General features: G+C 38.7%; 1 protein-coding gene across 1 annotated transcript; it reads right to left on the minus strand.

The window, feature by feature from the left end:
* Window positions 1-368: 368 nt before the first annotated feature.
* Window positions 369-10,494, minus strand: tat (tyrosine aminotransferase). The gene is made up of 12 exons (XM_026366321.1): window positions 10,395-10,494; window positions 8,594-8,898; window positions 7,901-8,005; window positions 7,518-7,585; window positions 7,072-7,230; window positions 5,484-5,622; window positions 5,307-5,359; window positions 2,721-2,873; window positions 2,508-2,636; window positions 1,986-2,069; window positions 1,367-1,465; window positions 369-1,288 (listed from the first exon to the last, which is right to left on the minus strand). Exons 1-12 carry the CDS (start codon window positions 10,397-10,399, stop codon window positions 1,148-1,150), a joined length of 1,440 nt encoding a protein of 479 aa, XP_026222106.1. The 5' UTR covers window positions 10,400-10,494; the 3' UTR covers window positions 369-1,147.
* Window positions 10,495-14,639: the final 4,145 nt, after the last annotated feature.

Raw genomic sequence — 14,639 nt, forward strand, 5'->3', positions numbered from 1 at the left:
AAAAGGTGGCTACTTTGAAGAACATAGAATATGACATATTTTCAGTTGTTTCACACTTTTTTGTTATGTATACAATTCCACATGTGTTAATTCATAGTTTTGATGCCTTCAGTGTGAATCTACAATTTTCATAGTCATGAAAATAAAGGAAACTCTATCACCACAACATTTGAATTAACGTTAACTTGATTCAACGCACTGTACTAGGCTAACTAGACAAATGTCAATTTAGATATTCAGGATATATGTGTAAGATGTGTATTAAATATCTAATGTTTATTCAATAATGCCATAATACAATTATAATTGGAAGCAATTGAAAAAATGTATGCAAATTATTAACTTGATTTTTAAATTAGACCACAAATTCAAGTAGTAGTTTTGCCAGTATACAAATTCCAAAAGTTGCTGTTTTCTTACTGTTGTGTATATACTGTACAGTCATCTGTTTTAATTATGCTAATTTATTAGAGTCTTATCCACAATACACTATATTCATTATTACTCAGCTGATAACCCAACTCTTGTTCTTTTCCTTGTATTAATCAACAAAAGAAAACTACAGCATAAAATAGTCTGTAAAAATATGTATATGTGATTCAATATGACACACAATTAACATACAAAGAATACACAATATACACGTTATTTTCTAAAACAAGCAAATAATGCAAAAGATTACCAATATATGCTGTTTATAAAAATGGCTATTGGGTCAGAAAGTAAGGAACAGGCTGAGAGTATCAAACTATTACCACATGTGTAGTCTATGATCCTACAGTTAATATCAAAGACATTACATCACAACTAAGGCCTTAAAAAGATTATATAAATACACACATAAAAGTAGAGGTTAACATAAGTTGCCTGTATAAAATATAAATATTAGATCTGTTAATTTCATGTGGTTTACATCCAAAAATTATACATTTGCACATCAACAGACTATCAGAGATGTTGCTTTCTGTTGCCAGAGTGGTGTCAATGTTAGCACTCTTTTGGCATCAGGTTTTTACTTGTCTAACTTCATAAAACAGTGGAAGATTTAGAGCTGCTACAGTTAATGTGACTAGAAGACAGTTCTTCCATCCTCTAGGCTTCAGTCTCCACAGGTCCCACACCAGCAGGCTGATCCAGCTCTGCTCCATCACTGGTCCAGATCATTGCTGTCACAGCTGCGGGGCCGGTAGTGGCGCTGACAAAACTCCCTGATCCGACCACAAGCCTCCACCATCATCTCCTCTGGCACCGTCACCACAATGCGGAAGAAGTTTGGATATTCAAATGCCTGGGAGGTGATTTTTTGTATTAGTTTAAACTCAATTTAAGGCTAATGGAGACAAATGTAGTGATAGCAATGTCTTACTGAGGCAGGAAGACAGAAGACAGACTGCTCAGTCACCAGCCGTTCAGTAAAGTCCACATCGTTCTTAAAGTCTGGGAAGTGATCCATGTCGAGCCCCACCTAGACAAATGTGCACACAAATAAAACGCTGTTGTACTGCTGCCAGACTGTTCTTTGAGTCTGACTTCATGGGAGGCATCGACAGCACCCCTCCACAATAAGACACAATACTTTTTGAGATTTATTTGTACTAAAACAATATTTAAAAAAAAGTCATACTGTAGCTTTAATTTAATTATTATGATTGACCATTATTTTAGACACTTCCCTGTAACAGCTGGGTTTTTTTTATATTTTTTGTTATGGATAAAGTAAATGTTCCATTTTACATTACACTGGCAACCACCTCCTGACATATTAGACAAAAACATATATACATATATTCTGTATAGTGTTATTTATTGTTTTTTAATGGAATTATTCTGACTCTATGCTACATCAGTACTTGTTCTAATAAGTATTCCCTCACCACAGACTGTGCATCTCTCTAGCAAGAAAAACAAACTTCATGTGTAAAATCATTGACATGCTCCAACTTGCTGTCATAACAATAAAAAGCACACACACTGTTAGTACTGACCATGAGGTACATGGCTCCTGAAGGCATCACGGGGTTCAGGCCGGGGACAGTGGACAGCTCACTGAAACAAATCTCTGAGTTGGACTGAGGGGAAAAAGATAAACCATCCAATTAGCATTATTATGTTGATTCAGAAAAAAATACAACGAATGAAGTAGAAAAAGTCAAAAATGTTTCAAACCTAGTAGAAGAGAATACATGATAAATAAAGACTAAAGGGACTATGGATCCTTTTTCCACTGTCTAAAAACCCACTGATTTTCATATCTATACTTAGCTAATAATCTCATATAAATAAAAAAAATATCAATATATCTCTGTTTATGTCAGCAGACGTATCACATGCAGAGCAGCATGGAGGGGTTTCTGGTAGCCACAAATAAGACTGCCCAGGTGAGGCTCAGCTGAGTGTGTCCAGGGTATCGGGTAAATAGTATTCCAGTGAAACATAATGATGGGAAGAAGATGTATTGTGTCCAGAGGGATGTTAAGTCAATTCCAGTTCATCATTTCCCTGTTTACCTTGAGGAAGCTGATGGTTTTGTTATAGAAGCTCTGAGGTGTGTTATTGAGGATGCTCTCCAGTGCACCTTGGACAATAGTGCAGGCTCCCAGGATACGTTGGCTTAGTTTCACCAGGCCCTGTCGAATCTGAAGAGGAGACGTGTTAGTCAGTAACATACTGGTTGTTGCATGTTCAGATTTAAAAAAAAAAACACACAAAAGAAGATGTACCTCAGATCCAAATACTTCATTCCTGTCATGGATAAGAATCCATCCCATCCTCCAACCAGGTACCAGCCAGCGTTTGGCCAACCCGCCGCAAGAAAGGATGGGAACGTCACTGCTAAGAGACGCAATGGAAGGGCAATGACAGCCTGGGAAAACCTAAAGGAGAAGGACAGGAGAAGAAAAAAAGTGAAATTCAGTTTGTTGTTTTTGTGCCAATGTTGAAATATTGTTATCACAAGAATGGGGTGGATGTATGATTGTCACAGTGACCTTGGCCATTGACTACCAAAATGTAATCAGTGGACACTGGTTAGATTTTAAATATTGCTTTCACAAGAATGAGATGGACAAATGAATGAGATGTCAACACATTATATAGTATCTATGTTAGAACAGCATGTTGAGTAACACTAGGGCAGCAGTCAATTAAAACTGGGGTTAAAACAGCTGAGTAATCACCTAATAATGAATGGAGTAAGACAAATTTAGTTAAATCTTATTTGATTGTTATTATATCTTTCTCTTGGAAGAAATCACTAGAAGAAGAAGATGAGAGAGATCCAGGGTGGGGAGGGTGATGGTAAAGTAACAGTGAGCTGTGCTCAGCCCACAGAAAGCTGGCTCTCATTAAAGCCTTACAGTATCTTTGACGCTGAGTGGGGAACAGCCCCGCGTCCTATTGGCTGGCAGTTTGAAACATTCCTGTATAGCTCCCCAGTTTAAAGCCAAACTTTGGCTTGTGGCTCAGACGGCCGCAAGCCAGAATCTGAGAGATACCCCCCCCCCAAATCAAATGTTAGGTACATATAAGATTAAGTTAAAACATTAGGATTAGTATGGAGTGAAATCGAGTTATTAAGAGGTTATCAACTATTTCAGGAAGTAGTTACTTTACTAAAAGTGAGAACAGAGACAAAAAAAGTTTATTATTAATAGTGAATGCCTTCACAGCTCATGTGAATTATCTGCACAAAGCATATTAAGACCTCAGTGAGGAGAGGGGGCAGGGGGAAGATGCCCCACTGACTGAGTCTTGTTCAGCTAGGCACAGACACCGTGGCCCTTCAAGTGTGTGAACTGTCAGACCATTAAAAAAAGGTCTCACTAGCACCAGCCCCTCCCTCCCCCTCCCCGGCACATGCCTTCTCCTTCCTCGTCTGTTTCTGCTGTTTCAAAACCCGACTTCTGCGATGATTGCAAACACATGCAGCTAAAAAAGTGCAGAGTCATTCTGGTCTGCATGCGTTCAAAGTGAAATGGTCAGAGGGTGGTGGCGGGGTGGGGAGGGTGGGGGGCGGCGGTGGATGCACCCAACAACCCCAGCTGTAAATGTTTCCACTCACACAACAGCACAACAAAAAGAACACGACGTCCAGACTTTTTAGAAAACACAAAAAGTCAATAATGTGCAGACAACAATGCAGATCATTCTTCAAGGTTTTTAAGAAAGAGGACGGATGCTCAAACCCAACTCAATGGGACAGTCACTACCTGAGAGTACAGGCTGAGCTTGGGACAGGTTTGGGCAGAAATTCAGAAATCATGTTCGGGTTGGGATTAGGTTTGGTCACGTAGCTCAAACCTTAGGTTGTAGGTGCAGTTACAGCACAAATGACACCAAGAGATAAATAAAAAGAGAGCTCGAGCATTCAAATGTCAGCTTCGTTTAATGGTCAGCTGAAACTGATGTTTGGACCCATAGGTCTTCCTACGGGCCAATAGAAAAGCACCACATAAACTGGACTGCATCGGGTTTGGGTTGCAGTCGGGTTCGGGCATCACATTCCCGGGCTTGGGTTAGAATCACCTTAGGCTCTATCATTAAAAACATCTAGAAACTGTGTTTGCAAGCGGTGACCACTGAACAAATGATGATCATACAGACCTTTGCTGAAACCGGATGCTGTATACGCTGATTGCATTTACCTACAGGCACTGACCTCATCTGATCATCTTCACCTCTTTCTTCAACAGAAGCTATCATGAAGATTGATGCTATTTTCTTTAATAACACTGACTAAAGGTTAAAGAGTTCTTCCGGACATTACCCATCATTTGAATTTAACACCTTGTCAGAATGGCACATAAGTGGAAAACTACTAGACTGCCGGGCTAGACAAACCCTTCCCTTATCTCCACCTTTTTATTGAGCTGAACGTTCTGTCTGTCTGTGTGTGCAGGAGTCTATGCGTATATCTGCGTACATATTTGCATGACCTTCAACCAGTTCAACCTTTTCAAGGCTGACACTGATGCCAACACTGGACAAAATTTCCTAAAATATTGAATTTCTAATGGACCATCGTTTGACAGAACTCTCATCTAACACAACCATCACTGTATTAGCAGTGGGTGGCTTTACTGGTTACTGCCTCCAGGCCTTATTCACAGCACATGGCCCCTAATCCCCGCTGTGCTGATGTGGGATTGTATACTAGCCATGCAGAGCCAAGGCAAATACCACCAAATGAAACCCAACCTCTGCTGTCACTGTTGTAAAAAATGTGCCTCGCTGGTTTTCCAGAGGGCCAAGCACACCTGCCAACCTATACTCAGATGAGACTTGTGTGTCTATGGACTCATACTCACCATGTCACTGTAGATCTCATCTGCCAGAATGGGGACACAGTGTCTGGAGGCCACTGGAAAAACAAGAATCAACTTATTTCATTGTTTTATTAAGATTACTTCTGTGATGCCAATAAAAACCTCATGAGAACTCTCTTTTTTTGTGTTGAAGCTAAGTGGTGCAGGAGTGCAGCTAACCTTTGAGGATCTTCTGGAGGTGTTCCCTGTTGAAGACGGAGCCACACGGATTGGATGGATTAGTAACTATCAGACAAGATGTTCTCTCATCAATCAGGCTCTCCATGTGTTGCAGGTCAATCTCCCATGACTTCTCAGGCTGCAAATCAGACATTGACTGCATGTCAGTATGAGAATGAATATTTTCCTGAGCATGACCACACAGCCTGGTGATGTTCAGACATTGTTACTTTTGCCAAAATGAGAAAGCATCCTGATTTTTACCCCATTAAAACTTTGATGGGCAAATTCTTGCAGTATCATTACGTGGTAAATATGTTTGAAGTTTGGCTTTATTGAAGAGCTTGAGTTCTGTTTCCAATCTGCGGAGCTGGAAAGCTCATCCTGAAGCATTAACTGAACAGCTGGATTCCTGCAGCTTTGATCACTTTTTAACATGTTCCATGCATTTATTGCCACAATTAAAAAAACTGCTCAACATGTAGAAGCTGGTTATGTAACTGTTGTGATACTGTGATACCAACACTCAACCTGCTTCCCATTGTACAGTTCTGGGGAGTACATATATTTGGTATTATTAATAACCCTACTATCCCTGTAACTAAATAACTTGCTACATCTATGTAAAAAAAAAAAACTCCTCCAGATAATATCATGTGACATCAACTGGAGAAGGTCATCAGGTTGATCATTTGAAAGACGCTGCACAATTCCACCACATGACATCATCTACTCTATAATCAACTGTATTATTTTAAAAATATAAAGTCAATAGCCACCTTAGATAAATACCCAGATGTTTGTGCCCTCAATTGACATCAAACTCAGAGTCAGGTGTGCAGAGCAATAGATTATTATTATTATATTCTCTAATCTACAAATTGTATTTTGCTGGTCACCAGCAACATGTTAATAATAAAATTAATAATCAACAATAAAACTAAAATTGCTCCCAGTGGAATACAGCAAACCTGATTAAAAGAGATTGTCCAGATTCTTCTTCCAATTTCTTACTACATTTATAAGGAATGTTTAGACCATGAAAATATTACATTAGCAAAACCTGTGACAGCATATCAGTGTAACATATGTGGCCAAGGAAACAGATGCTACAATTTGTGGAGTCAGCCAAGGAACGTCCAGCTATGGCCACTAGACTTACTGCACAGCTAAGAATTACTCTGCTGTGATTCTGCTGCGTTCAAGTAATGTTGGGAAAATGGAAAGAATTGAACCTTTATTTTGAATTGGGAGCATTATTCCAGGATGGTTTGTGCTAACCTTGCAGTGACACCACAGACAGCCCTTATTTAGCCACAGTACATTTGGACATTTGCATGTGTTCATAGAAGTTTGGTAACCAGCAGGGTTTGCTGGGCGCACGGACAAATGCTAATAAACTAGACGCAAAAAGCTTTTGAGTTGTTTAGAACTGGCCACACAGATTTTACACCAATGGCAAAAGTATATGCTCCAAACCTTCATCAACTTTGTGTCTGTTTTATGTTGCAATGTGACATGTGGCTACAGTAAGTGTCATAGTCGTGGTGTAGTGGGGGGGTGAGGATGACACGTAATTTCGACTTACCAGCAGATTGTAGAGTTTGACCTTGATGCCCAAAGAGACTGCCAGAGTTTTATATAAGGAGAAACCTGGGCATGGGACCAGGATGTTGTCCCCTGGGTTACACAGGACACTGATAGCCAGTTCAATGGCCTGACTGCAGCCACTGGTCAAGATCACATCCTGGAAGGGGACATCAAAGCAATCCATGTCTCTATCCACGCCAACACAGTTGAACATCTACTCTCTGACTAGAATAAAGTCACTAAAACAAGGGGAACTTTCCAGACATGCACTGTGATGTATTACAATGTGATTGCAGCTGTATTTATCAAGAACTTAATATTGCAAATATTGTGATTTTCAGTCACTAACAAAGTGCAATGAGCTTAAGGTGTTCTATCTTATTACTATAAGTGTGAATAAAGGTGTGTGTGCGCAAAGGTATGAAGTGAGTGGGGAGTAAACACCTCTGCATCTAGTGGAGCCTCAGGGCAGCTGTAAAAGTTGGACACTGCTTGTCGGCTCTTCAGGTAACCTGACAGTGGAAATAGAGAAAACATACATGTAGAGATACTGTAGATGTAGAGATACAGTATATTAGTACCACAGATGATGAATAATTATATGGTTTAGGATCATTTTGTCTGCATTTCCTCTCTTTGGAGCACACCCACACTAACTATTAGGGTAAGCAAACATGTATAAGGTAGAATGAATGCGCTTTGATGACATCAGACATATTTCTGACCACAACATTTCTTAATGTACATTGAAGGTAGCAATAAAATAACTAATTTGGCTGCAAAACCACTGCATTTCTTTAATTCTAGTGCGGTTTTGTGTAACTCACCAACAGAAGGAGCATAACCATTGTACTTCTGGGAGTCTATAGCACCTTTCAATGCCTGAAGCACCGCTTCATCCGTGGGCAGGTTTCCAAACACAGTGGGGTCCCCTAGTTCAGCAGAGGTGGCAGTTAACAGTCAACACAGTGTGATGAAACACAGATTAAATAAATGTTAAACAAACATAAAAAGCCAACAACCTTGCGGGCATGACAATAATATAAGTCATGGAATATAGAGCACTGACTTGTGACAGAAACTGTACATCTGTTAAAGATAAGAAGCTTGTGGAAGTGGTGTAAAATAAAAATAGCACAGAAGTGAATGGGCACTGTGGTGTGGCTCGTTTACTATATTATATCATATATACATTTTATTCACTCAAGGAGAGAAACCTTAACTTCAGTTTTTATTATTAAAGTTAAAGTTAAATTCAATGATTTACTTTCAACTGGCAGCATTCTAGTTCCTAGAATCTGAAACCTTAACTTTCATTAATAACAGTTATTTGGACCAAGGTTTCATTTGTTGAGGTTTTATATTGAATTTATGTGAAAAGTGCTCATGTAAACACTGTCTTACTACTTGTCTTGGTAATTGATTAATTAATAATGGCTTATTTAATATCTTGGATTGAATGTAAATAAAAAAGTTGGACCTCCAGCTGTTTCTTATTAACTGGCTGAGTCACTCCTCACCTATGGAAAGTGCAATCATGGGTTTGTCCACGTTCGGGGTGAGCTTCATGCCATCCACGATGGCCCTGATGGGATTCAGCGTGTTGTTGGCCATCTCTGAAGGCTTCACGTCCCACCTCAGCCTGCGGCTCTTGACTTTGGCCGGATACAAGCTTCCATTCACGCTGACGTGGTGGAAGCCATTGCTGTGAACTCCCTTCCCATTGACCCCGGTCCCGTTCAGGCCTTTAGTGTTGACAGCGGGTTTGCTGTGGACTCCAGTCCCATTCATCTGAACCGAATAAGACTTGTTCTCCATCCTGGAACTTATAAGGAAGGTGGACAGTATTAGAGTATTAGAACACCAACAAAGATACTTTTGTAGTACTGTATTTTATTGAGTTTAATCTTGAGGTGCTTTAATTGCACAAAAAAAGATTTTTTTTTATTTATTAAATTTATTTAATGTATTTTCTAAATTGATTTTATTAATTAAAGTCAACTGACAAATGAGGCAAATATTTTATTTCCATTGAGATCATTGGTTTCATGGAACTTGAAATCTTCACTTTTATAAATACAATTAATTGAAGTTTTTGAGTGTGAGCATTGTATTTTACCCTAATTTCTTCTTTCTTTTCACTATAAATTACTTTTTTTTAACATAGTCTTTTTTGGATTTTTATTCTACCTACAACATTAACATATTACACTACACGTTGTATCTTATTTGAAGTCATTCTTACAACAATTACAATTCTTTAGCACTTCTCTTACTTTAAGATTAAGTTTAAAATAATTCAAGTTCACCAACAGACAACACAACGTAAACTCACCCCCCCTGCCCCACTAGTGGTCGCCTCTTTGCTTTTAGGTATTAACGTTAAGCTTTCATGTCTTATCCATATTGGCCTTTTTTTAGAAATTGATCAAATAGTCTCCAAATGTCCTCACACTCCTCCATTTTGTCTTTTAACATGTATGATATTCTTTCCATTCCATGGTCACACATGTTTTATACTGTTTTATTTTTTATACCACTAACTTAATTTGTCAGAACTAGTTACTACATGTTTAGTTATTTGACCATATTAAATAATATTAGGCCCAAACACTGCATAAAAGAATTACCGTCTCCCTCAACCAGCGCAACCCTGTCATCTAAAAACAGTGGAGTTTTATGTGCTTTAAATGTTTATACATAATCAAATAACAACCTGTGATACGTATAATAAAATAATAATACTGTTAAAACATAGTGTCCATATATTTTGTTGACAGTAATTATTGTTGCATACTTAGAGTGTTGTTTTCATGCATTTCTTAACTTACTTAATTCAATGATTTTATGTTTTCCTCTTGATGCTCAACTGCAAGAAACTCTTCATGTTGTTTTAGTCCTCTTATTAAAAACGTTTTTAAAAAGCATGTTCAGTAATGAAACATCGTGCATGTAGGACAGATGTTCTTGTTTAATTCTGCAGGATGCTAAAATGTGGCCGATGCATACTGTTCTATCATGACCAGCTATTCCTCTTATTAACCCTTCATTCAGTGCGTCCTGTGCCTCTCACTGTTCATCCACGCTCGCGTTACATTCTCAGCTCTTCCATTCAACTTGAAAACGATTTATCTTCCACAGCATGATTTTTTTTATATTGAACTGCTCAGATTGAACTGGACAGTCATAACCACATGTCATCAATAGAAGTGTGGGTGAATGAACCTCTGAATATCTGTTTTTAATTAAGCTGAATCAGTTCTTCAACTTCATTCATTGATTCACAGTCATAGAAATATAAACGTCATAGTTCTTACTCACCTCATTGTATTTTCAACACAGACTGTGTCCAGAAAAGCAGCAGTGCTGGTTAATTACGCGCAGCTTACATAAAAAGGACAGCGCACAGTGGCTTAATCCGGTTTTATAGCAAGATCCTCCACCATGGGTGTTGGACTCGGGACATATTTCCATTGGTGGAAGCTGAGGGTTGTGCCATTACACCCCTCTTACATCACTAAACAGATCCATACCACCTCAGACCCTTAACGGCACCAATTACCGGGGAGGCGGTGGACGACTGTGACGCACGGAACAGGACACCTCTGTTGTCTGTTGTCTGTCCGAGTCCATCAAAACAGATAGAGCAGCTCCGCGGATGTGATAACAGTCAAGTAAATGAGTAAACTACACCTGCAGCTCCAAGAATGTTATTTATTGTTATATTCTATTGATTTTACATCCAAAAAGAAGATGAGCTCCAACTGAACAACGACTCACAAACGAATCCATCAGCAACAATAACCTCATAATATCAAGTAGAAAATGAATGTGTGATGGTAACAAAGAGGGGCCAGTACTGTATTGTAAAAAGAAACTGTTCTTATTGCTTCGCCTGGTTAAATAAAGGATGCATATAAATGCACATGGAAAATTACAGTTACACTATTTTATGTACTTGATATCTGGTGATATCTTTACTATAATAAAAGTACTCCACTATAAGTATCCAGTATTTTTGAGTGTACTTCACCCACCACACTGTGTATGACATTCTTGAGCAACATCCCTTCCCGTCTCTCTCTTACCCATTGCTGAAAAAGAGGGATTCCAGACTTGTTCTGTGTTTGATCCTGGTCCAGCTCTCCAATGAAGAACAACACAACAAACATGGAGCAGTCTGCTGATGTCTTGGACTGAACAGCATGACAGAAACACACGGATTTTGGGGGATGCTGTGCATTTGGAACACCTTAATGTTTCATGTCCACTGAAATCTCACAGGCTTTTGTAACAAGTCAAGGAGTGTCACTCTAAACTCTAAGAGCAGATTGTCCTGTTCTGATCCTTATGATAATTCAGTAGTTATTGTTTGTGCTGTTGTTACCTGGAATACATTTCTGAGGAGCCTTTTTTTGTATCTCAACAATAAATACAAAGCAGGTCAGAAAATATCCAACTCAAGTGGTATTACCTGAACATACGGTCTAAGCAACTTGAAAGTTGTGAGACAATCTTCATCAAAAAGTGCAAAGTCATAGTTTGGGAACATCAAGGGGAGACCACTCAGGTCCATAAATCACTTTAGTTAGGTAGGTGGTGACCTTATGACCAGTCAGTGCTGTAAAAGTGGAGCCTAACTGAATGGAAAGCAAGATAAAACCATACAACCATAAAAAACAATGACACCAGCATAGAGGAAAGCTGGCGACGTAGTCGTGGCGTGGGAACATTGGTGCTAGGAGATGGTCAAAGTTGTTGGATGGATCAAAAAACGTAGTACTCCCCCACACACGGTCGTCTTTTGATTCCAAATGTCAAATGTTGTGTGCTTAAGTTTAATGTTGTGTAACATTTATGCAACAGTTTGCAACCTAAGCTTGTGGTAGCCTGAGATTTTAAATCAATCCAGTCTGCTCCACCCAGTGCTCTGTGCTCTTCTACCATTGGCTACAATCTGCCTCAGTCTGCACAGTTGTTTATGTTTTATAACCTCACAACAAAGGAGAAGCATCTGAAACTTACTAATCAAGCAGAAATCACTGATGTTCTCCTCACCTCATTTCCAATGCCTTCTTCATGGGAGACCATGTAGTTTTAAACCTCAACACAACACATGGTTCCTTGTGCCATTCAGGTCTTATTTTATGAAACACTCCTATGAGTGGTGTGAGGAACACACAATCTGTTTGATCATTTAACCCAGGTGGCCCTTCCCTATTTTCAAATATCTCACTGCGCCTACCTTTCAGATTGTTTTATTTGTTAGTCATAGACATCATCTGGAGGAGTTTTTATCTAGTGGCAAAGAGATATTTTAATAAAGGGAAGGCAACTGTTTAAAAACATATTTAATAAATATGTACCTGGCAAAATAGAAAGATAAAGGAGAAGTTGCAAACCAGTGAAGTTTACCTTTACGTTTAGTGGACCAACAGATGCTGAGATCCTGACAACAAATAATCTCAGGACATTACTATATATAGATAATTAAAGTCAATATTACAGGTCAAAGCCCCATTCTGTAGAAAACTTCCTACTTTGGCATCTCTTAGTGATACTCAAACAACCAGTCACATCTCATTGGTCCAAACTCTTAAAGAGAGCAGCATGTTGTAATCCCGGGAGAGAAAAATCAATTAAAATATAATAAAGTATGCTCTATAGAGATATTTTGAATGCATAATAGATGCACACAAGCAAAACATGTAGTGTTACTTCAGTCATTCACTGCTCTTTAGCCTCGTGGTCCAAACATTAAACATCACATGTTTGTGATGCAATATGATACAAGGACAAATGCAGTAAACATCCACAGTTACACTCTGAGATTAAGCAAATATATATACAAGCCTTCAAGCAATGAACTAGCCCAAACTTTATTTTTATGTTAGTTAGAATTACCTGATGAATTTTAAGTCAGTATGTGTGGTGCGAAGAATTGTCCACAATCCCAGTCACTAATAATATGATGACATCATTAATGCAAGCACGGCATTGGTTAATATTTGTATTTTCACTATGTTTGGGCATATATGAACTTTAGTTTCTAAAAGACTGTAAATGTCATCATTTGACAATGTCAAATGTCAAATTGTACAGGAAACTGGTGAATTCTACTTTTAATTGGCATCTACATCATAAGTCAACGCGCTTACAATTTAGCTCTTTGTACTTTGTACCTGGCGACTGCGGCCGTGCCTGTTGGTGGTGGCATCTGTGCATAAAATCACAGGTAGAACAAACAAAGCACAAAAAGCAACCATATGCAAATTTAGCTAGTGCTATCATAAGATTCAGAATCAATCCAGTCCTCCCCCTCCCTGCTCTGCTCCAAAACGATCTGCAGGGCTCTTCAGGTATAGAAGTTCTCTGATTGGTTAGAAGGATGAGCCTCACTCCCAAACCTTTAATAGCCACTGTTACTGTCTAGACGGTGATCTGCATCTGTCCAAGATACGTTTTGTACCATATATACATATCTACTAAGAAATAGTCCAAAAGTTACATCCGAACCTTACAAATGTGCAGCTTTGTTTGTTCTGTCTATTTGAAACTTGGAAACTTGTTTAATGTTGTTAGAAGTCTCATATCTATCTCACATGCAACTACAACCAGTGATGTCATAGAGTACTGACCTGGAATAGACGTCAGCATTACTGTGGTAAAATCAAAAGTTATATTCACTTTCAAAATCAGTTTGCAAATTCAATTCAGTTCATTATAATAGTGCCAAATTATGAGAAAAGTCATCTCAAAGCACTTTAAAATGTAATGTCAGACCTTACAAAGTTAAGCAGAATTAGAACCAATTAGACTACAAGCAAGGACACAGGAAACCGAGGAGTTATCGACAGTTGACAGTCAAACTCAATCCATTATAGGTGATGGTAATGGTGGTAAGTTGTGATTATAAAGAAACATAAAAAGCATAATGTTGAGCTCTGTTGTCATTGCACTGTTGTCAAATTTTGCTTTTATCAGTACAGCAACTTTTCTAAATCAACTCAGCACAAAATCTATTTATGTTGTCTCATGTTCCGATGTGCAAATTGAAAATGTGCATGATAATTGGGGCATGGAAAGTTGAGTTCATTACCCTACTTTCACAGAACATGGTAGAATGAATATGGAGCTACTAGACTGAAATCCACTGCAGGTTTGTTCTGGTAAGGAAAGAGCCATACAGTGATTTTCACACTTCCTTTCTTGTTCTGTGTGTTGTTCTGTGTCTTCGTCTATCATGTATCATTTAAGGACATTTTAACTAATCAATCCTCAGGTCAAAAGTCAGTAAACAGTGTCCTCATTTTTCTGAGGGTGGGTCTATCTTCTATTCCCTCCAATAGCACAGTGTAAATACAGATATGCAAACACAGGGGGTACTGTTGACTTCAGTGCTGACCCTCAGTGATTTGCCACTCACGTAACATTTGTGTACACATAATTTATCACCAGGCAATGAGTTGGTCCTGTGTCGTGCCACTGGATGCAACGCCATACAGAGCTTACTGCTACTGAGATGATTGGCTGCCTCAGGAGACATGCAAGCACCCAACTGGCCAA

This window comes from Anabas testudineus, chromosome 6, assembly GCF_900324465.2.
Source record: "Anabas testudineus chromosome 6, fAnaTes1.2, whole genome shotgun sequence".
NCBI lineage: Eukaryota > Metazoa > Chordata > Actinopteri > Anabantiformes > Anabantidae > Anabas > Anabas testudineus.

What these genes read in the sequence shown, in the direction of transcription:
- tat (XM_026366321.1), bottom strand. An exon ending in TGGTTATGCTCCTTCTGTTG is followed by an intron (nt 7,586 to 7,900) that starts GTGAGTTACACA and finishes TTCCACTGTCAG; the next exon opens with GTTACCTGAAGAGCCGACAA. An exon ending in TCAAACTCTACAATCTGCTG is followed by an intron (nt 5,623 to 7,071) that starts GTAAGTCGAAAT and finishes TCTGATTTGCAG; the next exon opens with CCTGAGAAGTCATGGGAGAT.